This window comes from Podarcis melisellensis (genome assembly GCF_964234715.1).
Source record: "Podarcis melisellensis genome assembly, chromosome: 8".
Lineage (NCBI taxonomy): Eukaryota > Metazoa > Chordata > Lepidosauria > Squamata > Lacertidae > Podarcis > Podarcis melisellensis.
In genome coordinates, this window is record NC_138540.1 from 75760748 (window position 1) to 75787459 (window position 26712).

The window sequence follows — 26712 nt, forward strand, 5'->3', positions numbered from 1 at the left end:
AAGAAAGAATAAGAAGCACCGATCTGGAGTTATTTGTGGCAGGAGGACACCCAAAACTCCCTCTACTCCAACTATGTTGAAGATGAACCAGTCTTTCTCTGTTTCATAGCATCCTAAAATACAAGGAAATTTGTGGGTATGTGTATGCTTATTTCCCGAGGAGAAATCCTCCCCAAAGGCTCCGGCTTCCCCTACCCACCCACCCAGCTGGTGAAGTAAAGAAAAGATTAATCATCACAACAAGGAGGCTGAGAGAAAACAGGCTTGTGGTTCAGGTTTGGACATCTAAATTTGGACCGTTGCCTATAGCTTTCCCATGCCTGGATTAAATGATTTTTTACAACTAAAATTAGAACAGTTGGGGAAATAATTGCAGTAGGGAGGATTCAGAAAACATAAAATTTTAATATTTATTATTTAATTGAGATAAGTAAATAACGCAAAAGGAAAGAATTGCAATCAAAGGAGGCAGAGAATACATTAAAACATTTTTAAAAGCAGCAACGACAAAATAACCACAAAATATACTAAAGGCTACAAAACTATATAGTATATTTTTGCATTGAAAAGCGTGTCTCGCAGGATCCCACCCAAGACAATATCTGTGTTAGATCTTGTTTAATTTGACCTGCTTCAGATTTTGATATCTCCTCATTAAGATCAGTAACTTTTTAATCCAGAGCTGTAATTTTATGATTCACCTTTGCTAAATTATCCTTCAGACATTAATTCTGCATCACAATTTACTTAAGCATATCAGCAATAGACCTCTCTGAAGCCATTTCTCTTCTCTTCTTTTCTCCATACTTTATGCTTTGCTGCTGCAAATTTGCTCCATGTTGGAGGGGGAGACATCCATTGCTTTAACATTGACAGGTAGGATATAAGAAACATCTTACCTGGACAAAAATTGTCCAGGCAGTCTACTGATTAACCATTGCTACAATAGGGCTGCCTTATGTCTGGGATTTGTCCGTTGGGAGTAGTGTCCAGACAGAATTTTTGAAAATTGGTAAAAATGTCTGTGAAAAGATATGGAAAACAATGGCAAGCCATGTCAGAAGTGTTGGGTTTTTTGTGTGTGTGAATTTCCTTTAAAATAGCTCAAAATCCTCTTTCTGTGAAATGTCAAAAGTGTTGCTTTTTTGGGCTGAATTTCCTTAAAAATAGCTCAGAAACTTCTTTTGTTTTTGTGAGATTTGGCCAAAAAAACTCATCAACTTTGCCCTCCCCATCTCTATAACTTCGCCCCTCCCCCAATAAGCAAAAAGCTATATAACTTTTGTATCCAGGTTTCCACTTTTTGACATACACTGGTACCTCGAGTTAAGTACTTAATTCGTTCCAGAGGTCCATTCTTAACCTAAAACTGTTCTTAACCTGAAGCACCGCTTTAGCTAATGGGGCCTCCTGCTGCTGCCATGCCACCGGAGCATGATTTCTGTTCTCATCCTTAAGGAAAGTTCTTAACCCAAGGTACTATTTCTGGGTTTGCGGAGTCTGTAACCTGAAGCGTTTGTAACCCGAGGTACCACTGTATGGCAGTGCTACAAGTGCTGAGCTGAAGAGTAATAAAGGAAGCATGCTAGGATGCCATGTTGCAAGACTGGAAGTCGAACTTGTGAAGAAAGCAATTGGTTGATGCTGTGGTAGAAAGATGAGATTATGCATGTTGTACCTGGATGTCTCTTCCCAGGTAGATGCATTGGCTGTTTACTTGCGTCTCTTGGGCTCAGCAGCCTTTGCCAGAACTTTCTCTGCATCTTTCACAGCGTTTTCCAAGAAATTCTTCAGCAAGTAGAACGTGGTAGCAAAAGAACTGCCCCCACCATAGAGAGACCCCAACACAGGTATGAAATCCAGAACCAGCTCTACCACTGTGATTGCTCCCCACATTGCTGACCTCTTCAAGATATCCATGGCAAATTCTGTTGTGATCATACCGGTGCTTGGGGTATGTTCAATAACAGATTTCAACTCCTCAACAGGTTTCCCCACACGATTTGCTAGTATATTGAGGGAATCTTCATCCAAGCCAAAAACTTTGCAGACATGTATCATTGTCGAAACTACAATGGCAATGTCACACCCAAGTGAGAGGAATGGGACAGGAATCAACCCAACAGAACAACTCACCATGGCATTTCCCCATATCAGGCTCTCCATAGCAGCCTTTTTCTTTTTAATGCTATCTTTTGTTAAAATTGGAAGACACATAGTTAAAACATTTCTCTTGATTTCATCCTGTTCCTTTTCAATGGTGTCTTGAAGCAGGGGGAAATCATACTTGCTCAAATCCCACCTCGATATCAGAAAGACCCTTGGAGAAGACTCACCTAATGCCATCAAATTATCATAGCTGTCTTTCCGTATAATGTCAAGAGTCTTCTTCTCAGCCTGCATCATCTCATGGGTGTCCTCCACATTGATGCGTTTTGACCGCCTGTAGTTATCTATATCGATATCCACTTTGCTGCGCACATAGTAGAATTTCTTCTTATTTTTACGGATCTCAAGAGCCAAGTTGGTGTCATCCTCAGTGAAGCGTCCTGAGGCGATGATGATGAAAAAATCATACTTGCTGAAATTGACCTTCTCTAGGTATTCCTTTGCTCTATAATTATTTGTTCCAATTCCTGGTAGATCCCAAATTTTGACTTTGGGGAATGCGGGGTGTGTATATTCTTGTGGCTCCATTGTTGTTTCTGTCGGCCCAGTCAGAGCTGCACCCTTTTCATCATCTTCCATTCCTCGCAGGGCATTGACAAAAGATGATTTCCCAGCACCTGATCTTCCTGTGATGGCAATTTCCAACATGATGTTATTTAATAAATTTGACTGCTCTTTAACTTCAGCTGAAACAGTTTCAAATGGTTTTTTCTCCAAAGCAGACTTCATTTCAGCTAGGTCTTTTTTTAAGGTTTCTTTTGTTAAGGCAGGATCCATGACAGGGATTCCTTGTGGCTCAGTTTATCTGGGAAAGAGAGGAAAACTATAATAGTTAAATGATAGCCTTCAACACATTTTTATGGACATATTTACAATCCATGGTTTATGGGGGGGGGGGTCCATTTACATAGGACATATCTCTAAGACCATGGCTTGTTTGAGCAGCAGTTGGTAGTATTTCAATAAAGTGAAGTATTGTGCCTGTTGTCAATCTCACAAAAATCTATATGTGCATGCATTCACACATAACCCTTAAAACATGTTTATGTGGGATGTGGATCTTTTTTTGAACTCAAATTACTCATTCCTCTCGAGATGTGTCTAAAGGAAGCATTTATACCTCACTAAAGAGTCCCTTTTTGGGATAAAGATTTGGATAAAACACTTCATAAATAAATAAGTCAATGCACTGTGCATATTCCTCGTATATTCTGGCCAAGTCTTGCCCTGCCACTTTTACAAAAGTCACCAGTAAAAATAAGAATGTTTTTTAAAATGTCATCAAGGGGGAGGTGAAAAAAAGGAGCCAGAGGGTCAAAATAAGCGATGCAGAAAGAGCCCAGAAATATTCTTAAAGGGCAATACTCAATACTGGGGGAAATATCCACATTGGGTTCTTGTCAACTAACCTTTACTCAGTGATGACTCATGACTCACTGAAATTAATAACCATGCCTAAGATCCATTAATTTTAATAGGTCTACTCTGAGTAAATGTTAGTTGAAGACAACCCATTATCAGCAACATTATCTTGTCCTGAAAGCTATATAAATATACTGAATGAATGAATGAATGAATGAAATACAGCTATAGGAAAAAAGAGCTATGAGAAAGTCACAGAATCATAGAACTGTAGAGTTGGAAGGGACCCTGAGGATCATCTAGTCCAACCCCCTGCAATACAGGAATATGCAGCTGGTCCATACAGGGATCGAACCTGCAACCTTGGCGTTATCAGCACCATGGTCTAACCAACTGAGCTATCCAGGCTCATCAGGCAGCAACTACCCAGAACCGAGAGAACCTCCAGCATCTTCTGCCCTGCCCCGAACCCTTGCCATGCGGTTTTTCTAATCAGAAGTGGTGCACAGATACCGTTTTTACACACCAGCAAGTGCTGGGACGCAGCCGTGTTCCTGGGGGGGGGGGGGGTCTGCAGAGGGATATATTGAATTAACACGGGAAAGGGAGACCGGTGGCATTGGCTTCAGGGCAGTTACTTAACATTCCTATGCTTTGCTTCTGCATTAAGGGGGAGCCCAGATGGTCTCTGACTCGTCAGCACTCAGGGCATTGTTTGCAGAATAGAAGTTGCTGTATTCCTCTGTTCTGCACCCCGTTCCCCGCTCTGACAAAGAACTGCATAGACGCCTTTTATTAAACTCGGGCGCAGGGGGGGGGGCACCCTTATAGTAGCACGAGCTCTGCTTGGTCCCTGGTGATGGCATGTTATTTATTCCCTTTGCCGCGGGGAAGAAGGGCAGCCTTCTCGAACATCATTGTTAATAATAATAGCTATAATGTAATGGTTAACATAATAACAATAAAAAGGTAAAAGGAAAACAACAACAGCAACAGCAATTGTTTCTGCCACCCCCACCAAGCAAGGAGCTCAGAGACTCCTTTAACGCAAAGAAGGTCAAAAAGAAACGGAAATCATTCTAGATCGAGGAAAAAAGTTCAACTCCTTACCTGCTGCCGGATCGATTTTTTGCAGCCAATCTCAGTTGTCTTCTTGGAGGTTTTGCTTCGAGGTTTCTCGCGCTTTTCTCCGTCCTGCTATCTCTCTCTCTTTCCCTTTTATACCCTCTCTCCCTCCCAATCTAACACTACTAAAAGCAAAAAAGAAAGTGAAGGTAACCAGTGAGGACGAGATAAGATCGCAACAAATAGCCGAAGCTGCATTCCTGGCCAGAGGGAGCTCCAAGCAGCCCGTTTGCTAGCGGGGATTTTGCTTTTTCTGGAAAGTCCCAAAGGATCACCTGTGGAAGCATCCCATGGAAGTAATATTTTACCTCTGCTGTTGTTGCCTCTGTGCCAGTCTCAGCAGCACCTGAGTTGTCTGCACTTAAGCAGCGTGGCATTGATGAAAGAGGACTACCCAGAACCTGGCCTTCCTACTACTGCACCATAGAATAGAATATTTGCAAAGAACGTAGAAATTTCCTAGATTTTTTTAAAAAACCCTCTAGTTAATAAGGTGCATTCATTGGTGTGCTCTGAGCATGAGTAATGTTGGATAAAATCCTTAGGCTGGGGTGTAAATGGCAAGCTGGGGAAACAGAGCAGTGCTATGAGGAGAATTCGGCTGATCAGGGCAGGTGACTTCCATGGTTGCACAACCAGACATGCATCTGCCGTACATCAGATGCGCACTGGGCACAGACTTATTAATATAAGAATGCAATGACAACAAGGTTCTGCCTCATGTCTGAAGTGTGTCAAGTTCGTTCTTCCAACCCTCTCTCTGCATAGACCTCTCCTGTTATTTGCATTAAAAAGATTGGGGGGAGTTGGCAGTGAAAGGATTTCATTAGCATGTGCAGAGATACTTTGTTCTGCTTAGGGGGCCCTTTCAGCACTAACTTGTCTACTGAGGGCCTCCTGCACATCATTGATCACGTGACCCATTGCATTGCAGAAAATTCTGAGAATGGAAAAGCATCATAAGGGATGTTATATTGGTTCACATGCTCAGTCCTGTCAGGTTTCACTGTCAAGGTCCATAAACTCACAGATAGCCTGTGCCTGGTTGTATCTGTGCACTGAAGATCAGCAGTGTTGACCGTCTATCACTGGTTTTGATCTTTGATCAGTTCGAGCAGAACTGTGTTGCTGGGCAGGCGTGGGGAGAGGAAAACTTGTAAACAGGATGCAGTTTCTGCTCCAAGATCTTTACCCATCTACCATGGCCACATTCTCACCCTCTCCCCACATGGCATTTTAGTAGGCCTCATCTAAAACCATGTATCAGTATGAGACCACCCCATCCTCTCTGATCTTACACAGTTACACCACTGCTTGTACGTGTGGCAAACAGAGAATGACAACGAGGCAATGAGCCTCCATTAGTCTGTCATCTGAAGGAAATGCACTGTGCTGAAGTTCTCCTGAGCTTTCTACCAAGTAGCAATGAGGCAAACATGGAATTGGAACCTGGACCTAGGGCACAGACTCTCTTGACATTGTGGTGAGCCTCAGGCCTGGAAAGCGAGGAGGCTATAGAAAATCATAGGTAGTCAGAGACTGTGTCAGCAGCAGTAAGTAAAAGCTCATGTGACACGAGGTAGACGTGCGCATGCCTGGCTTTGTGGCAAAAAGTATACAATCAAATAAGAGATGATGCAAGCTGCAGAACACCACTATATAAGGGAATAAGTGTAATTGGTCGGGAAAGGTTATGGTAAGGGGAGAGGGGTATAACAGAGGGGGCTTGCCAAGGCTCAGGTCCAGCCTTTGGGTGCAATCCCCCTGGACCATGCTTCTGTACAGAGCCAATAAACGAACTTCTTCTTCACCAAACGCATCATGTGTATGACTCTTTGGAGGAACTTAAGTGAGAGCTCAGATTCTCCTGCAACAACATGAGTTCAGCCATGATGTATCCCTACTTGGCCTCTGCTCAATTAGTCCTTAGGCAACACAAGCAACCTATTCTCACCTTCTTAGCTAGAAGCTGCCAAGTCTTAGAAAGGGGAATTCTATAACCTAGCAGGCTGCAGCTGGGAATTTTGATGTCAAAATTCAAAACAGGAGGGAGGGGGTCCAGGCAGCGAGCAACCACAACCTCTTCTGCACCTGTCCGTTATGCTCAACACCTAGCTGAGGGCAGACCACAGATTTCCTGTTGCTCTCATCAACTCACAAGAACGAAAGCATCAGTCTGTTGAGATCTTCTAGCTCTTCTGCCACAGAGTCCAGAGAGGACAGGAGAGCGCGTGAGCAGCTGAAGTGAGAAGACAAACTACCCTATCCTCCTATCCTCAAACAACTGTTTGTCAAGGATCTCAAGGAGCAAGTAAGTCTTAAGAGAGGTCCTTCAAATTCCTTCCCTCCCAGCCTGCTTTCCCTTTGCTCAGCTGGCAGGCTTGTGATCCCAATGATGGTTGATCTCCTGCTGCTCTTGAGCTTCTCCCCTAAGCTTAACAGCAGCATTGGGGGGAGAGGGAGTATCGTCAGAATCATGGGATGGAGAGGGAAAGTTTCAAACTGTCCTCTGCCTGCAAATCCTTTCTGTCCTGTTGAGTTGACTGGGGCGTATCTGAGAGTGTTTAAAAGGAGGCTAGGCAGCAAGAGATTAACAGTTATCTGAAGCCCCCCACCCCGTCCATCCCCCTTTGCCCATGAAACTAGACAAACTATCTGGAACCTTCCTTTCTCCCCCCTCCAACATGGCTGATCAGTGGAAAGGTACATTGTGAGCCCCATCAGACTAGGCAGTGGGACAAAAGCAGTCTGAGGGGTGAAAATGGCATGCTTCTGAAGTAAAGTTAGAAAACCTCACTCTCTCTCTGCCGAGCAGTGGCAAGAGGCTGTGGGGTTCCTGGCATGCACCCAGGGTCCGTGGTCCTTTGGAGAACTGAGACACGGCAGGGGGGTCTTTTGCCACCACTTATTGGATGCTGTCAAGCTTCCTGAATAATCTAGCTAAGGATGCTGAAAGGGTTCGAAAGAAAGCCCTAGGACTGGAAGAGTGTGAGGCAGAGCATCTCAGGGCCAAGTAGAACTGGCACAAGACATGGTGCAACCCAAGGTGGGGTTATAGGGCCTGCTGCTGCTATGGCAAGTATTCCCACGTTGGCACCCCTTTACATACCCATTTTGGCTGGTTCTAGAGACAATGGAGCACACCCTATAGCTGATTTGCCTTACCACAATACGACACAATCAAGCTTTTAAAAAAAGCAACAATTTTTGTAAAGTCATTGTCACAAACTCTCAGATTTTTCCACCTACAGCTGGTTCACTGCTTTGGACACAAATGGCCACACCAAACTAGCCTCTTGACTGCTGGGGAAGGCTTCCTGTGCGTGCTTAGCTTCTGCTAGTCTGGCTGGAGAGATTTCCGTTTGTTTTTGTTCTCCAAATGGTTTACAATGAAGAGGAAACAGTCACTCCCAGTTCAGGTTTCTCTTTCTCAGAAATCAGCCATTTGAGCAGAGCTGTGTGCTGGCGAGCAGCCAGGAATTATCAGCAACAGAACATTTGGTCCGAAATACATTGCTGCCCCAGGCTCTTGTTTGTGGATCATAATATATTGGCTAAATGCAGGCATCCCCAACCTGCAGCCTCCAGATATTTTGGCCTACAACTCCCATGATCCCTAGTTAACAGGAATAGTGATCGGGGATGATCGGAATTGTAGTCCAAAACATCTGGAGGGCCAAAGGTTGGGGATGCCTGGCTTAATACATCTCCCTCCTCATCCCCATGAAGTTCCACACATAGCCCCTTCCCCAGACTTGGATCTTGGCTTCTGAAAGGTCCCACTCAGAACCACATCACATTTCAAGTTGCTTTGTCGCATTGTTGTTGTTCTTCAGACCCATGTAAATGTCAGAACAGAAGAGTTCTGCTGGATCAGGCAATGGCCCACCAAGGCCAGGCTCATATTCCCAGAACAGAACTCAGTCCACTGTGAAACCACTCTGCCTCACTTCCTTGTTGGCTATTATTCATAGTTTGGAAGGCAGATGAAAGTGAAGCCTGCTTTCACTGTCACTGTAAAAAAAATATTTCAAAGTGTGGCATGTACCAGATAAGTTTTTCTAGATGCAAGAGAAAGCAATCATCTCAAACAGCTGTCCAACTTGTCACTTTAAGGGAGTTGCTGTTTTTCCAAAGAGCGACAGGCTGCCAATGGTAAACAATTTTAATTTGCTGATTGTAAAAATATTTCTATGCTGCCTTTCAGCTCTAAAAGGAGCCACCCTAATTAATTCTGACTTTTTCTTTCTTTGCTCACTTTCCTATAGACAGCAAATTTCCCATATTTCAACCATTTCTACTATGTGAACGGTTGCTTGAAAGGACAACAATCAAATATACAGTGAGTGGAACCTTGGTTCTTGAACTTAATCTGTTCTGGGTTTCTGTTCGACTCCCGAAACTATTCAAAAACCAAGGTACAGCTTCTGATTGGTTGCAGGAGCTTCCTACACACTCGAGCAGAAGCCACGTCGGACGTTCGGCTTCTGAAAAACGTTTGCAAGCCGGCAGACTTACTTCTGGGTTTGCAGAGTTCAGGCGCCGATTTGTTTGACAACTAAGCCGTTCGGGAACCAAGGCACCCCCGTATATCAGAGTTTCTCCAGGAGAAACCCTCACCAGGACAGGAAGTCCAATTTATGCAGTTCAAAAGCTTCTCATCAAAGCATTGCAGCCATTTCAGGGGGTTTAGGCAGGAAATCTGAGAGGCAGATGAAGCTGTGCAGGAATTTCAAGAGCATTTGTTAAAGCTGTTTACTTAAGACGTTGTAATGACTATAAAGTTGCCTGCACCCCAATTTCTGTTTAGTAAGAGATTCCTGGGGTTCCAGTGCTTACCCAGAATATGGTTTCCTTGGAATGTCAATGGAGTTAAACATTAATGTGAGTAGTTTGAACTGGCAACCGATCCAGCTGTTTTAAAAGCGGACTTAGATGCAGAAAGCATTAACTGCTGCAATATTTCTGTTCTTGTTTAGGTGTGATAAATCTCACAGAAGAGCAGCCATGGCTTGTAAGAGCAGCAAACAAGGCACATTAGCTCAAATGAATCAGCCATCTGGCAAACATACCCTTGATATCACCATTGTAGGGGACTCAGGTGTTGGCAAATCATCCCTGGTCAATGCCCTGACAATTTCCCCCTCCTGCATGTACGATTCCCCCTCCGGCAGAGGACTCTGCAAGATGAATGTATTGATCCCCAGAGGCGTGCCTTACTACCACCCCAGGACCCAGGAAGGAAGATGCACAATGAGTATGTTGGTTTCAGCTGAAGCCAAACTTTATTCAATTACATATCTTCAACTCAATATGAAAGCAAACATGTTTAATGTTTCTTTTTTCTGTTCTATTGTGGCTGTACCCTTATAGAAGGATGCAGAGACCATACCTGCCCTCACTTTCCTCTTAATAGCAGTATTGTGGGGAGAGGGATTATCATTAGAATCACAGGATGGGGAGGGAAAGTTTCAAACTTTCCTTTGCCTGCAAATCCCTTCTGGGCTGTTGAGCTGACTGGGGAAGCACTGAGAGTGCAGAAAAAGAGGCCGGACAGCAGAAGTTAACAGTTAACTGAAGGTCCCCTTCCCGATTGCCGATGAAACAAAAAAGTGAACAATAACTGGCTGTTATCCACATTAACTGCTCCACTCTCATTACCCCAATGCATGCACACACAGTGTGTGACTCTGTATGGGCAGAGACTTCAGCGCTGCCAACACTTTGCTTGGATGAGGGTCACTGGAAACTGTTGTCTCTTTTTGATATATGGTGCTGTGTTTGTGCGTTGAGTGTGCACACTCACACACCACCTTAGCACAAGTTGGAAGGGCTCAGAGCATTAACACTCCAACAGATGTTAATTCCCTAAAAGGTTTCTTGCAGGGGAAGAGTTACAGCACGGAGAGTGGGTCTGAGTAGCACCGATTCAAAAACAAAAGAGGAATGTAAATGGGTAGAATTGATGGTAATTGCAGCCAGATAGGTTATAGCGAGTTATTGGGAAAATGCAGAAGAAACAGGGGTGAACCAATGGAGGGAAAAACTGAATAATATTATAATTTTAGAATATCTAACTGTGAAGATACACAGAATGAAAGGGTTTAAGGTCAGTGAGAAAGAGGAGGATTGGTTTGAGAAGATATTGAATTATTTGGGTCGGTTTGAACAATTTGGAGCAATTAAAATGCTAAAAGTTAAATAAACCTTGTGGAGGGAGGAGTAGAATTGTACATATGGTTGATTTGAATATGTTATTATTGATTATGTATACCCAATGTATCAGCTGCCTGGGGGGTTTCACTGTTTGTGTTTTGGTTGTTGATAAAAAATATTTTTTAAAAAAACAACTGCCAGGACCTCTGGGAAACGCCATTTCCCAGGCTCCTAATTCTTGTATCTCCCAGGGACCCTGATGCTCAACCCATTTCTCCTGGATTATCCTAGAGGTTGCAACAAAGGGTGGTTGCTGAAAGATTCTTTCCCAATCTTCATCTAAAATCTGTTCCTGAATGTCTAACTTCCAATATTCTTTCAAACTTTCCTTTGGTGATTCCCTCTTGTCTAATAACACCTTAAACAATTTTGAAACTATTTTGTCCCTATCTGTCCTATATCCTTACACTAATTCTTTGAAGGGTGTAATAATTCTTTTACCACATTTTTTAACTTCTTCTTCCTTTAGCAGAGAGGAAATTTGTCTTTTCTGTAGTCGATTAATTTTATTCCAAATACCACTTTCCTGTTCCATCGTACCTTCTATTCCCCAACTATTCTCTATCTCCTCAATTGAGATATCCTTTAATTTATCCCCTACCTCCTTTGGGATGAGCTCCCTTAACAGGGCTATTTTATCAAAATACCACATTTTGGTAAGGGGAGAGAGGCCAGGAAAAAGCTCCCTTCTCCACTTCTCCCATACCCAGGTGGACCCTGAAATGTTGATATTTTATCTGCTTCCCTTTTCCTCCTATTGAATATTCTTATTTTTCCCTCCTACTACTTCCAAATTCTCCCACTCAATACACCCCAAATCTCCCCCCTGTTCTCCCTCCAACCAAATCATAAGATGTCTCAGTTGGTAGGCTTCGTAATATAAAACCATGTTGGGAGTCCCCCATCCTCCATCTTGGATCCTATGATACCTATATCTACCTGCCGCCCTTGGTTTCTTGGATGCAAAAACAAACCTATCGATTTTCCCTTGCCACCCTTTCAATATCCATTCTGGTATGTGCCAGGGTAATACATAAAAAAGATATGTTAATCTGGGTAACAAGAACATTTTAACTAATGCAATTCTTATACTAATTGATTCCTTCCTTTTCTCCCATATTTTCAACTTCGACTGAATACTGCTCCAAGTTTTTTTATAATTATATTCAAATATTTTCTTCAAATTTTTAGTTATCCTTACCCCTAAATATTTTACCATCTTATTTGCTATAGGAATACCCAGTAATTTAGAGGCTTCTACTTGAATTTTAAGTTTCACATTTAAACACATCATTGATGATGTATTAAAATTAACTTTTAACTCTGATACTTGCAAAATTCTTTTTAATGGCACCACTGCGGCCCCCAGGTCCCTAACCGTGACCATCACGTCATCCGCATACATTGTCAAAAATTCCCCCAATACAGTGGTACCTTGGGTTACATACGCTTCAGGTTACAGACTCTGCTAACCCAGAAATAGTACCTTGGGTTAAGAACTTTGCTTCAGGATGAGAACAGAATTCGTGCTCCGGCGGTGCAGTAGCAGCGGGAGGCCCCATTAGCTAAAGTGGTGCTTCAGGTTAAGAACAGTTTCAGGTTAAGAACGGACCTCCGGAATGAATTAAGTACGTAACCCGAGGTACCATTGGCTGGATTTGATCAATGCACACTTAGAGATTCATTAAAAATGTCGTGTTTCGTTAGATGATAGTAGGCAATAATGAAAATTACTGTAGAAGTTGAAGTGTAGGTATTTTGGGCATATAGTTTTTTCCTTTCATGAAGTTTTCTGTGAACTGCATTGAGACCTCTGGGTATATAAATTCAATTAATAATAATAATAATAATAATAATAATAATAATAATAATAATGTTGCAGATTTTAATTGAGAAAGCTTAGGGGGGAAAGACCTCCTTCAAAGGAGAGTTTTGAAATAAATACCCCTTCATTGGAGCATCTTTCTCTCATTTGGCCCATGTAATATTTTGCTTCCTGTCCAATTCTAGCCTTGCTGATTCAGGCAATTCAGATTTAGTTAAGGTTTAGTTAAGCTTTCTCAGCCTTAACAATATTTCAGATTTGTAATGCTAACGTATTATATGATTTTATGTTATCAACCTCATTTATCTTATTTTCTGTAGTGCTCAATAATGTTACTCCACGTAAAGAAAAGGTATATGCTATGTGCCTGAAGACTCATCTTTGAATACTGAATTTTCTGTGCTGATATGATGGGGGGCTAATTTCGTTGTAAAGGGAACTTGTAGCCTTATGAGGCTTTGCCCTTGGGTGGGAAAAATATTGCGCCCGGGAAAGGGAAAATGGGAGTCTACAGACACTCAAGGAATAGTTGAAAAGGCTTTTATTTCTACCATCCATGAACTGGTAGAAGGAGCAAGTGTGATAACTCACAAAAAGCATGCACGAGTTCACAGTCATGTGCACAGAGTATATATTCCCCTTCCAGTTCCCTCCCCTTTCTCCTCCCTCAGGAGTCCTGCCCTATGTTGTGTTTCCTGAGCATGTACAGAAAGCTCCTGTCTTGGGAAAGGGAGGTGAGAAGCCAAGGGGTCGAGGAGCCTTGGTGGTTCAGCATGTCCAAAGATGTTGCAACTAGAATGAGATAAAAGTCAGTTCTCAGGCCTGCTCTGACAGAGTCTATTCATTAGCTTTTTGAAGCCTTCTCGTACTGATAAAAAGTAACGGTTTGCCCTTGCCACAGCATCTTGTGAGAAAAGCAGAGAAGAGCAGAGAAAAGCTGTTTTGGATTTTTAGAAGACAAAAGGAATTTTGGACAGTTTTGAGGCCTAGTGGGGGGGTGACTTCGGGCCTAGGTGGAGTCACCTGTCCTCCACCTTCCTTCAAACTGAGATGAGAAACTGGATTTCTGCTTCGTAGAAATCAAGCTTACATTTCCCCCCAGAACAAAGCAAAAGTGTCACACTGCCCGCTCTCCTCTCCCCCTTTTAGTGTCTGCTTTCCTGACACTAATGCAGCAGCTCCTCTTTTCTGCCTTGGTTTGAGGAAGAGGGTCATCTCTCAAAGGGAGACATTCTGGGTTAGGTGGCCGGGGAGAGTTGCCTGAACCACAGAGGCTAGAAATTATTTTAGTTAAAAGTTCGAGATTAATAAAGTTAAGGACTTGCAACCATTTTGAACTTTTTGTTATGGCATTCTTTAAAACATGAGTCTCTCTTCTTCATTCAGTCTGAGGATAGTAGAGCCTACAGACAATTTAGGCTAGGAGGGATTTTGTGAACTTTTGCATGTGTGGTTTTGCTTTTTTGGTTAAAACACACTGGAACATAATGGTCATGGCCCACTGCAGCAGCTCAGGAAGATGCATGGCTGGTGGTTGACACTTTATTGGCAAGAGAAACACTGACAGCAGCTCCCACAGGGCGACTTCTTCTGCACAGAAGCCGCTGCTGCTCATTCCTCTTCAAGCTCCTCCTGGTACTAGGAGATGGCGGAGCAGGGGAAGGCGGGGAGTCAACTGGCCCATCCCTTGCCTGAACAGTTTCTTCTTCCTCCACCTCATCCTGCCCTAACTCTTCTTCCTCTTCCTCCTCTGCCTGGTCTGGCTGCTGCCTGTCGGGTGGCTCCCAGCCCCATAAACCAGTGGCTCCCTTTCCTGCGTCAGCCTCCTGGCCCCCTGTCTCCACCACATTCACAGTCCCCAACATCTATTCTCTGAGGAAAATCAACCCAAGGTTTTGTTGCCTGAGGTGAAGGACAAGATGGCCGCTGCCCCTCCCTCCATTCCATGGGCAGAAGGTGTCAGATAATGCAGGCAACTGCCAGGAAGGGGGTGTCCGGCGCGCTTCCACTGCATCTCAGCTTGCCGGACGATAGCAGAGTAAAGCACAGCGTGTCTCTGTGTGCAGTCATGCACAAAAGAGTCCGTATGTGGCTTTTCTAATCCAAGCAGCTTTATTTACAGCAAGTAATAAATCAGCAAATATGGGAGCCGGCATGTGTCCCATCAAAACCGGAAGCCAGACAGAACAAAGAACAGATTCCGGGGTGCGGAACCTCCCCCCAGTGAGCAGGATGCGCACTCTGAGCTGCTTAACCCTGTAAGTTCTGAGTCTCCTCACAGAAAGCAACTGGATCGGCCACTGAATGACTTCAGAACACGGGCAATGGAGCCCTGTCCTCTCCTCACGTGAGGGAAATGGCCTTAGGGGACTTAGGCAGGCTGTTTCCAAAGGGGTAGCCATGTTGGTTTGTTGAAGCAAAAACAGCAAAGGCAGACCTTCCAAGTGTCCCTATTTTCCAGGGACGTCCCTGATTTAGAGGATCCAGCTCAGTTTCTGATTTGATCCTGGAACGTCCCGCTTTTCCTTAGGATTTCCCTAAGAGAGAGTTGTTCTGCCTGGCCTTTGGCTTGGAGTCAATTTGATTCCCTCCCCCTCTTTCTTTTTTCCTTTTTCCTCCTGTCATGAGGCTGCATTTTAATGTTGTATTTTAATCTTGTTTTTAAGTAGTATCCATTCAACTTGTTTTAATTATTGGTTGTTAGCCGCCCTGAGCCTGGCCTTGGCTGGGGAGGGCGGGGTATAAATAAATAATTTTTTATTATTATTATTTTCGTTGGAGGGTATGGAGTTATTTGACCCCTGAGCCGTCAGAAGGCAATCCTGTATAGGGAAGTTATTTTAAAATGTTTAATTTTAAAAATTATTTTTATACTTGTTGGTAGCTGCCCAGGGTGGCTGGGGCAACCCAGTAAAATGTGTGGGGTTATAAATAGTAAAACTATCATCATGGAATGGGACGTCCCTATTTTCACCGGAGAAATGTTGAAGGGTATGCAAAGGGTCTCATGGCATCTTAAAAGAGGAGACTGGCTAGCAGGAATCCTCAAGAGGAACGGTGAGGGATAGCCGCCACCACTGAGCTTCCCCCAATACGCACAGCCTCAGCATCTGCAACCTGAGGCAGCTGCTTCACACTGGCTAACAGAGCTGGCCCTGTTGGACTAGGCCAAGAAAATGGCAACACCTTGTGACAGAACTCAAGCAGCCAGTCCTTCAAATTTCCTCATGCTGGGGGTAGCGTTAACATTGATCTATGGGCCTGATCTATCCAGACCGAAATGAATTTGTGTGAAGGCCAGGGCTAAAGAGTTAAGGGAGCAATCCATACTGTGAATGCCACATGAAATGCCTTTCCCTCACTGAAACGGGTTGCATCATTTTGATCCCCCACAATGAAACAAATGGTTGAAACTCCCGATTGTCAACCACAAATAGAGTGGTAAATTGTGGGAGGGGTGGTTTCTGTCCTAATCCCACGGGATAGTAGTATTTCACCTCAGCCTTCCCAAAGCAGGTAATGCTTCAGAGGTTTTGGCTCTAGCCAGCATGGCCAATGAAGCCCAAAACATCTGGAAGGCATCAGTTTGAGGAAGGCTGTAGGGATCTTCCAGATGTCCTTTTTATTGAGCATTCATATCTGAGCTCATACTGGGGTGATTATACGTGATCCCACTTTCAATACCCTTTGCATCTGCAAATGTTTTGGGAATGTTCATGCTGCTTCGTTTGCAATAGGCATGGACTCCATAGTTTCCTGCTAAAGCCTGCAACTTTTTCATAGCACATTGTGTGTGTGTGTTGCCCACTTTTGTCACACTACAGAGCAAGAGTGACCTTCCAGATGGCAATAATAACCGAGTGACATTGGGGAAGTGTTGCAAAACTCTTAATAGAGTGGAATGGTATCTGGATGGCCCACTATAAACAACCCCCCATGCATTATTATTGTGTCGATGACATGTTGTCTCAAGGCAAATCTAAAAAAATGTAGTATAAACACTTACAACTGGGAAACACTGGTCTGCGAGCGCACCAGTTGGAGAATAGCCTTTACCAAAGATGCCATGGGCTTTGAAGACACTCAAACTCAGGACGCAAAGGAGAAACGTGCTAAGAGGAAGGCATGCTTGGCAATTCCACACTGTGATCAACACCCGCCCGCAAACCAATGTCCCCACTGTGGAAGGACGTGTAGATCCAGAAGTGGCCTCCACAGTCACTTATGGACTCACTGGTAAAACCATGTTTATGGAAGACAACCGTACTCAGCTACGAGTGGCCGCCAAAGAAGGAGGGGTGTGTGTCTAGATAATTCACAATATTTCTCATTTATGAGACTTTCATGGAAAACTGAAAGCTGATTAGTAAGGGTGGCCAGGAGATTAATTTAACCAATTAGTTTATTTCATGAAAACTTATACAGCACTTATTCTAACAAAACCTCAAAGCGGTTTGCAAAGACATAAAACAATAAAGCCAGGAAACAATTACAGTCATGCTTTAAGATATGCAAGAGTTAAAATACTAGAACAGACTAAAATTACCTCAACTTCCTATTTAACAAATGCGGAGGCTCCTGTCTAGCTGTATGAACTCCTTCAGTTTGAGTGTGTATGAGGGAAAGAACATTCTGAAATAGATGTTGCATGGGACTTGTGATACAGAGCTAACTCTTGTTCCTAAAAAAAAAGCAAATGCAGCATATATATATATATATATATATATATAGAGAGAGAGAGAGAGAGAGAGAGAGAGAGAGAGAGAGAGAGAATGCTATATATAAAGAGATACTACATATCAAGCACTTAGTCATCATGGCACATCTGCTTGCTGCTAAATGGACTTTTTCCCCTCTGCCTCAAGAGCTTTGGACAGAACCCTCTGGGTATCATCAGCAGCACCCGATATGCATTTCTGCAGCATGAAGTAGGTGCGAGGAAGCGAAATCCCAACGGACAGAAGAAAGCCAAAGATGGGGAAATGCTCCCAGTGGTGATATTCATAAGCCATCACTGAGAGTCCCACCAAGTCTGGCAGCACCCATAAAATGGCAGAGAACATTCCCAGGGACTGCATTGCTGCTTTAAGGGCTGTGCTTGTCTTTCCAACACGCTGGGCCAGAGCTGCAAGGGATTGATCATCCAGGCCAAAGTCCAGGAAGCACCAGGAGCGGAACTTACTAAACAGAAATATGGGAAGAAGGAAGGGAACTGGGCTTCCAAGAGCGACCAGCAAAACAAGCCCTTTGGTCCAAATCTTCTCCTTCACAGTGGTTTTCTTTTTCTCTAAGATAGGCAGGCAGATGCTAGGGAAGCGGAGCAGAAAGGCTTGCCTCTTCAGCCGCAAGAGATCGTTCTTCAGCGTTTCCTGCAGGAGGGGGAAGTCAAAGCAGTCGGCTTCCCAGTTGGAGACGATGAAGACTTGTGGGTCCCTCACTCCTTCTTTTACCAAGCACTCTTTGCAGTCCTCCTGGATGTGCAAGAGGACCTTCTTCTCACTGTAGTCAGATGGCCGTTGTCTCTTGGCGGCCGACAGGTCCAGGTCTGCTTTGGTGCGCACAAAGTAGAAGCTCTTGCCCATATCTTGGATCTCACGGACCAGGTCAGAATGGGTGGAGCGGAAGCGCTGGGAGCCGACGATGACGAAGAAATCAAAGTGATTCAAATCGACCTTCTTCTCAAATTTGTCCTCCCCAAAGGTTGGCGTTCTCCTTCCGGGGTGGTCCCAAAGGATCACTTGCGGAAGTGTCGGGTGTGGGTAATCCTTGACTTGCACAGTCGTCATCTGTATGCCAGTCGCAGCGGCACGTGGGTCATTGGCACGAAGACCCAGCATGGCATTGATGAAGGAGGACTTCCCGGAGCCGGGCTCTCCTACCACGGCAATGTGGAGTGGAGTGCTGTTGAAAAAGTGCAGTGGTTTTGCCAGCACGTGCGACACAGCGCCTGCCAATTGGCCCTGAGAAATGGCTACCTCAAAGTCTTCCACCATTGTGGATCTTGGTGCGCTGCAGAGAAAGGAAGCAGGAAAATGTTAAGCGACCAGCCTAGAAGCATTCATTAGTGGCATGCCCTCCGTAAAATTTCCGGTGTCTGCAATATTATTATCATTTGCCATCATTCTTCCCCTGGGGGTTCCCCAACTGGTGCCTCCCACCACTCCTCTGCTTCCAGCCAGCCTATGAGACAGGAGCAGAGCCCAAGAGCCCTGAATATAGAGAGGGATATGAGGAAGGGGACTCTCAGCATTTTAAGAAACTGCACTTCCTGATTTTTGATTTGTTTCTATTTTTTTCAGGTTGGGGAGGGAGGCTGTGCCCATTACATAGATGATGACCTTACATGTTTTTAGAAAGATGCAACAAAGTGTTACCAGCCTTAAGGAGCAGAAGAGGAGGGTCTGGTCAAAAAGTTGAAGGGGTTGGGGCAGTTTTATTTAAGTATGTTTTAAGAGCACATCCTACCTTTAGATACTGTATGTAAATTCTGCCCCTGCTTGCCATTTAAGTCAGAGGTTTTCTACGTTTTTGAGTCCACAGCTCCTTTGACCTCCTTTCTGCGGCACCCCTGTGGGGCTCAGGAGCCCAGTTATGTTACCCCTTTCCCGCAGAGCTGGCAGCCTCTCACCCTTTTTCAAACAACCCCCCCCCCTTGTGAAGTCTTCCCTCAGCCTCTCCCTTCTCCTTGGGAGTCTTCTGGCAGCCACTGCTCCTACCTGTGGTCTCTGAGCTGCCACCCCCCTGCTCTCAAGAGATGTGCCTCCTCACACTGCCCCATGGGGGCCTGGGACTTGTCTGTCCATTTTCAGCAGCAAGGGCTGGTGGTCTGGCTGGCTGGGCTCCCTCGCCCACTTGCCTGCTTACTCTGAGGCCCTGCTTCAGCTCCTGGAAACCAGCACCCCCTGGCCAGCCCCAGAGGCACCTTTCGCCTGGGGCGCTTGTAGCCAGGGCTGCTGCAACAAACAGATGTGCAAGAGTTTTGGAGGCAGAGACAACAGAGGGCATCAGAGGAGGAAGGGAATGAAAGAGGGACGGAGGCCAGTGTTGCCCACAGAATCCCTGACTATCACTCAAGGCACCCCAGGGTGCCACGTCACACTGGTTGAAAACCACTGAGTTAAGTAATTAATAACCTCATATGCCTAATGTGTCTGAATTCCCCCACCCACTTCCCTCCCTCCCCCAATGTGCACATTACCATCTTTCCAAAGGAATTGTTTCTGTTCTCAGATTCGGGACAGCCTCTGCCCTCCTTCTCCCCAACCTGTTGAAGGACCAGAAACAAATTCCTCACCTCTTGACCCCTCCACAAACCTTTATTTCCCCCCTTCTCTCTTCCTCCCTCCGAAGAAGTCACCTGGAGAGCTGCTGAGATTTTGTGTTGGTGTTGCTGAGGGAGGAAAGGGGGGGGGGTTGCATGAGGAAAGTGAGGGGGTAAAAAACCCTCTAAACAAACAGGGGGGGGCGAAGTGCAGAGCCGGGTCCGGCTTGTAAAGATGCCCCAGAATTGGTCGTTTCTTACCCCCGCTCCCTCCCATCTTCCCTTCAGGGAGGGAGAGAGTGGGATGGGAGTTATTTTCCTTCTGATCCTGGCATCAGGATCCTGGCATCCAAGGTGAGGGAGGAGTCAGGAAACGAGCGGGAGGGGCTAATGAACAAGGTCTTCCTCTCCCTCTCTCCCTCCCTGTTCCAGGTGTGTGTTGGGTAGGCAGGTGAAGAGCAGCCTGGAAGGGAGGGCTGTGTGTACCAGTGGAGAGATCTGGGATCGCCATGTGGGGGGGGGGGCAAGGGAGGTGGGCTGTGAACTCTCTCTCTCCTTCTCTCTCTCACTCTCTCTCTCTCTCAGTCACACACACACACACACACAGAAAGAGAGAGCGAGAGGGAGGGAGAGAGAGAGCTCTGAGACCAGAAAGTTATCATTGTAGAACAAATCAGTATGATATGGTTTGTATGTCTGTGTATTGTTTTACACCTGAATTACATTATAAAAACCTGCCAAGTCAAATCAAAATGTCATTTTCTTTCCTGAAACGTTTTATCAAGATAAATTTAATACTGGATTTTCTGTGAAAGAGTTCATTACAAGGCGAAGCGCGTGAGGAATTGAATAGGGGGGGGGGTTGGAGGAGAGAGGGAATTAAGAGCTACTTTTTCCGTGGCTAGGGGGCGCAATCTGGACGGTTCTGCCAAGGGCGCCAGATCACCCAGCTAAGGCTCTGCCTGCTTCTAAAGACCTCCCCCCTCCACTCTGCCAAACCCCCAAAAGGGAAAGAGGCAGGAGGCGAGAGAAGCTGGAGGAGGGCAGCCTCGTAGCAGCTGCAGAGGGGGATGTCGAATGAACACGCGTCACCGCTAGAAAGTGAGACCCGCGTTGATTTCAGAGCCGTTACTTACAACTCTTAGAGTAGCACCAGCTCGGCTTGCTCCCTGGTGATGGCATGTTATTTATTCCCTTTGCAGCGGGGAAGAAGGGCAGCCTTCTCTGACATCATTATTCATATGAGTAAAAATAAACGATTCTGCCCCCCCCCCCCCGCCTAGCTATGAGCTCAGAGTCTCCTTTAACGCAGACACGCTCAGAAAAAAACAAAAACACGGAAATCATCAGAGCCCCAGGAGAACTGCTCACCTCCTTACCTGCTGCCAGCCCGTTTTTTTTGCAGTAAAGCTCAGTCCTCTCTTCGGAGACTTTGCTTGCTGTTCTCTTAGGCTTTTCTCCGCCCAACTCTCTTTCTCTCTCTCGGTTTTATTCCCTCTCCCGTCCGATCGTTACACTTAAAAAAGCAAAGAAGAAACCGAAAGTACGTACGAGCGAGGACGAGATTGCAACGCATAGCGAGAGTCGTAGTCCCCGCTAGAGGGAGCTCCAAGCAGCCTGATTGACAGCAGTGCAGCTGCCTTTAAAAGGGAAGGTCCCAAAGGCTCACTCGTGAAACTTGAAGCATCCGAGATGGTTAACCCTTTACCTCTGCGGTAGTTGCCTCTGTGCCAGTCTCAGCAGCTCCCGCGTTATCTGCACTTAAGCCCCACATGGCCCTGATTTCAGGGGGTTGATCTAGATGACCCTTGGCTTCCCTTCCAGATCTGCAATTCTACGATCCTATGACTTTCCAGAGCCCGGCTCTCCTCCTACTGCAGTGTAGATTGGAGTCTTAGCAAAGGACAGTAGAAATTTCAGGGGCAGCATGAAATGTTTTGGCACCTGCAAAGAAGCAGAACGGGTCCTATCGCCTGTCTCAACTGCCTTGAGGTTTATTGCAATTAAGCAGGACATAAATGCTGGGAAATAAACAGTGTTGTTCCAGCATGCTTTCTACACAGCGTGAATGCCTACAGCTCATGATCTCGTTGATGTAACAGTGGCAACATTTGTACCATGATGTATTTATTGCTTAAAAAACCCATTACAACAAAGGTGGTATCTAACATTGATGGTAACAAAGCTTTGTGTACTCTCTGGCCCCTATTAACCAGTGCAAATGAGGACAATCATACAGGCAGGATAAAATCTGCCACTCACTCCTGATATTTGGGTAGATCTTCTGTAATTCAGAGCAGGGCTTTGAGTGTGGCTTCCCCTGTTCTGTGGAATAGCTTTCCTGCAGAGATACAACAGGAACCCGCTACCCGCAATTTCTGGAAACAACTGAAGATGTTTTCATTCCGACAAGTTTTCCCAAGTGGATGAATAGGTTGCTGTCATGAGTGTCTATTTAGCATTGTTTGAAAACATATTTACTTTTTTTCCCCTGTGTTGTTTTTAACTGCTTTTCAGCTGTGTTCATTGTATTTTGTACACTGCTTTTTGGGGAAGATAATAATAATAATAATTATAATCATAATAAATAGAAGTCCTGATGAATTTTCATGAGAACTTTTTAAAAAAGGAATTAGCCAGCTGATATGGAGACGGGAAGAGCTGAACTTAAGTATTGGAAAAATGAGAAACTGAGAGAAACTGAAAATAATAAATTTGCCCACTTCCCGCAGATCTCCCCCTACGCTGAAGGAAAAACTTGCTGACATTCCCCCTTCTACACAAATGTTAATGGGGCAGGAGTCCCTGTCCTCTTCTCCAACTCACCTCCCCCACATCTCCTCTAAAATCTGCTCTGGAATGTTCCTCCCAGCTGGGAAGGTGTGCAAGTCATTTGCTTGGGTGAGGAGAAAACATGATGCAGACAGTGATGTTGAAGCTGGAAGCTCCTCATATCCTTCAGAAGAAGGATTTTGACAAGCTGGAACTTGTACAGAGGAGGGCGACCAATCAAAGCTTTGGAAACCAAGCCTTATGAGGAACGGTTGAAGGTTCCGGGTAAGTTTAGCCTGGAAAAGAGGAGATTGAGAGGAGCTACAATAGCCATCTTCAAATATCTCACACAGAAGAGGGAATAAGCTTGTTTTCTTCTGCTCCGGAGGGTAGGGTTTCAATTGGCTTCAAATTACAAAATTGCACATGAGGAAGAAATAGTTTATTTTTTAGGAAACTTCTAATATTCTGCAGGCTTTAGAGCCCGCATGACGAGCTGGCTTTGCAAACCAGGCAGGCAGGAAGGACACCAAACTCTCCTCAGAGTGATCCTAGACTGACAGCAAAGCCTGTGTCTTATCTGACACCCTCAGCCTTAGGGGACATCATTCAGGGGGGCACCGGGCACTGCTCCCTTCAAGGGTTTCCACAGCCTCACGCAGAGTTACTTGCCTTCCCTTCCCCCAGCTTGTCCTCCAGCTTCCTGCAGCCTTGGGAGCTGGAGCTCTTCGCCACCGCCACCCTCCCACTCTGTTGCTGATTATTTATTTATCCTGCTTAATCTTAGAAAGGGGAAGGGAGCTGCAGCTTTTTGTTATCTTGGAGCAGAAATTACATCCTGTTTCCAAGTTTTCCTCTCCCCCACGCTTCACCAGCACACAGCTCTGCTCAAACAGGTGATTTCTGAGAAAAGGAAACCTAAATGAGGTCGGCCTAGTTCCTCCTCCTTGTAAATAATTTCTTGGACTGTGCTGGGTCATGACAGAGAGCAAAAGGAAGCAGAAATTTCTCCAGCCTGAAAGCAGAGGAGGAGAATGCAAACAAAGTTTTCCCCAACAGTCCAAAGAACGAATTTGTTTGGAGTCTTTGTATCATGTCATCCTATTTCTCCTGAGTTTTGATGCAGTGTGATCCCCACAGGACTGGCTCCAAAGGGCAGAAAAACTGAAGAAACCCCACGGGGATTTGGGGTGGTGTGGGGTAAAAGCAGGAGCCCTATGCCTAGGATACCACAGTTATGGCTTTCCCCAAAGAATTCTAGGAATGGTAGTTAGTTAAAGGTGCTGAGAGTTGTTAGGAGGCCCCTATTCCCTTCAGCGAAGTACAGTTCTCAAGAGTGATTTAGCAGCCTCTTTAATCAGAAGTGCCTGGGCACCATTTTTGCGTGCAGAGCTGAGCTGCGATGGGTGAAAGAGGGAGAGGAGCTGGGGAGCACGAGAATGACTTGCGCACAGTTATAGGAGCCAGCTCCCAGGGGCCGAGATATGGAAATATTGGAGGGGGGCTGCTCCCCACAAGGTGATGGGCATTGCCACTCAAATGGGGTTCGTGCGCCACATATTGTGATCTATGAGGTGAGGCAGGGCTTAGCTGCCTCCCCCATTGTTTCAGTTGGCACCCCAGTAGACAGTCCTGTTACCTCTGCTGCTTGGCTCCCTCTCCCTCTCCAAGCCCGGCAGGAGTTGTGTTCCTGCTACTTTCTCACAAGAACAAGGGCAAAGCCCATCAACTTTTTTGGGAGGGGGTGCCCCTCAAACATGATATTTGCAGGGGAAACACATGTAGACACCTAACTCTGTGGTTAAAGTGGTTATCAGAGGCTGTCACAGGGGGAGGGGCCTGCTCTGAAGCATGCTGGGCAAGTGTAAACCCCATGAGACCCCGAGGTGTGCCCCCAGCATTTTCTCCCTAGGGGAGGGGGGATACGAGCAGCTCCTCCTATTCAGCAAGAGGCCACTCCAGAGACATTAGCTCTCTCTCAGTGTTTTGCTTTGCTTTCTTTTACGAATGTAACTGAGCATCAAACTCTGCTCTCAGCATGGCAACTCCAAATTTCCAGAGCTCGTTTCTGTGAGCTCATTAGTGCGGTAGACACCATGTTTCCTTCTATCTTGTCCGGCTGTATACTGGAGCTGCCTTCTTTCACCGCTCCAGTAGATTCAGGTTTGAGAGACTCCCTTGCATGGCAACCAACTCCTAGAGGCTGTTTCATATATGTTGGAAGGTGCCCAGGCTGCCTGGCGCAACCCAGTCAGATGGGCAGGGCACAAATAATAAAATGCTGTCGTTGTTGTTGTTCTGAGTCATTTTGGATGGTGTTTGGTGTTGTTGTTGATTGAATTTATATACCGCCCTATACTCGGGGTCTCAGGGGTCACAGAATAAAATCAAGATATAAAACCACAAGATACCAAATAAAAATAAAACAACAGAACAATACCCACCCGCCAAAAACACATTTTAAAAGGGCATAGGATGTAAATCGGATCAGCCAAAGACCTGGTTGAAAAGGAATGTTTTTGCCTGGTGCCTAAAGGTGTATAATGAAGGCGCCAGGCAAACTGCCCTGGGAACAGCATTCCACAGTCGGGCAGCCACTGCAGAGAAGGCCCATTCTCGTGTTGCCACACTCCAAATCTCTTGAGGAGGAGGCACACGAAGGAGGGTCTCGGAAGATGATCTCATGGTCTGGGTAGGTTCATATGTTGTTGTGACTAAAAATATATAAATTGTTTTTAAAGATGGGTTGGCTGGCCTAATCTGGTGTGATCTAGGATTGCCTCAACATAATCTGACCCAATCCTATGTTGATACAAATTGTCCCAGTCCAATTGATTAATTGGATTGGGCTGGATCTGATGCACAGCCCAAGTGAAACGTGTTCTTAAATAAACTGACATTTTTCTAGCAACACTTAGCTCTAGAACCCCTGCTACCCAAAACACAGATATAATCAGAGAGAGTACAGAGTAATTAATGCACAGATACTTGGTCACACCTAGTGAGTTGGAATGTGTTTGTCAGGAGTGTGTGCAGGAGCCTGGCCCTGTGACTGGTAGGGCTTTGCAGGATTGGGACCTTCCTGAGTTTGGCCTGGAAGGGCAAGGCGCTGCTGCACAGGGGAGGCTTGACAGAAGACTCGTAGCACCTGGTGGCAGGGGTCAGGAGGGGTATATAAGACCAGCAGTTCCCTCTGGCTCTTTGCCACAGCAATACACTACCCACCTAGCTGTGCTTCGGTTTCCTGACTCCTGGTTTCCTGACCCCCGGACTCTTGGCTTCCCGGCTCCCGGTTTCCTGATTCATGGGCTCTTGGCTTCCTGACCCCTGGACTGCTGATTCCTGCTTCCTGTCCTCTACCCCTGTCCCGATGTACCGAGCCAGGACTCCGACTGCCTGTAACCCAGACCGTGACAGTGTTTTGCTATTTGTCAGTAAAAACTATATTACTTTGTCTGTTTATTTGTGTTGGCAGCCAGTGGGGGGACATTTCAACCTCCAAGGCTTTAAGGCTGTAAGGCTTTACAGAAAAGTTGCATTCTGAGGAGGGCTAAACTCATTCCACAAATAAGAGCTGGTGGTGTTGCTGACTCCCAAATTGATGCATAGCCAATGCATAGACATCTCTTAGTGTAGCTGCTAGTAGCTGCCAGTGTAGCCCCCTCCGACAGCTGGAAAAACTTGGATTTTTATCTCAGCAGCTGGTAAAATCACACATGGACTATAACAATCTCAAAATCAATTGGCTAGTGCTTGGAATGAACAAGTTCAATGTGCACTGAATTACTTTGAAAAACATCTGAACTACACGTGGAAGTCGTTCCCATAATTGCTGGGCAAACTGAACATGAATTAAGTTGATGTTGGGGCAAAATGAAGAATGATTTCTGGCTCATCTTCAAGTTCATTGCCACTTTCTAAATGCTTTAGAGTATTACTACAAAACAAATTTGCCAAGGATAATTTGGATGAACTTGAAGTG

At 45.3% G+C, this 26712-nt stretch overlaps 3 protein-coding genes and 2 pseudogenes across 7 annotated transcripts in view; 1 reads left to right on the forward strand and 4 right to left on the reverse strand.

Annotated features, from left to right (window-relative positions):
- The window catches only part of LOC309375208 (interferon-inducible GTPase 5 pseudogene), a 69360-nt pseudogene extending 47928 nt beyond the window's left edge, over positions 1-21432 (reverse strand). Inside the window, exon 1 of the transcript XR_014173314.1 lies at positions 21330-21432. The product of XR_014173314.1 is annotated as an interferon-inducible GTPase 5 pseudogene (transcript). The remainder of the gene's footprint in view (positions 1-21329) is intronic.
- Positions 1-21460, reverse strand: part of LOC309375204 (interferon-inducible GTPase 5 pseudogene) — a 33752-nt pseudogene extending 12292 nt beyond the window's left edge. The window contains exons 1-2 of the transcript XR_014173316.1: positions 21338-21460; positions 17141-18706 (exon numbers count right to left, since the gene is read on the reverse strand). The product of XR_014173316.1 is annotated as an interferon-inducible GTPase 5 pseudogene (transcript). The remainder of the gene's footprint in view (positions 1-17140; positions 18707-21337) is intronic.
- The window catches only part of LOC309375187 (interferon-inducible GTPase 5-like), a 205941-nt gene that overhangs the window by 156322 nt on the left and 22907 nt on the right, over positions 1-26712 (reverse strand). The window lies entirely within an intron of this gene.
- LOC309375195 (interferon-inducible GTPase 5-like) lies at positions 1084-4801 on the reverse strand. The gene is made up of 2 exons (XM_081920777.1): positions 4642-4801; positions 1084-2974 (listed from the first exon to the last, which is right to left on the reverse strand). Exon 2 carries the CDS (start codon positions 2944-2946, stop codon positions 1714-1716), a length of 1233 nt encoding a protein of 410 aa, XP_081776903.1. The 5' UTR covers positions 2947-2974; positions 4642-4801; the 3' UTR covers positions 1084-1713.
- LOC309375116 (uncharacterized protein) overlaps positions 6332-26712 on the forward strand; it is a 64115-nt gene continuing 43734 nt past the window's right edge. Inside the window, exons 1-2 of one of the 2 annotated variants that reach the window (XM_081920580.1) lie at positions 6332-6967; positions 9636-9913. In XM_081920580.1, coding sequence (XP_081776706.1) covers positions 9903-9913 — 11 coding nt within the window. In that variant the 5' untranslated portion in view covers positions 6332-6967; positions 9636-9902. Of the gene's footprint in view, positions 6968-9635; positions 9914-22912; positions 23016-26712 lie in introns of those variants that run through there. The other variant, XM_081920583.1, reaches the window with a different exon arrangement.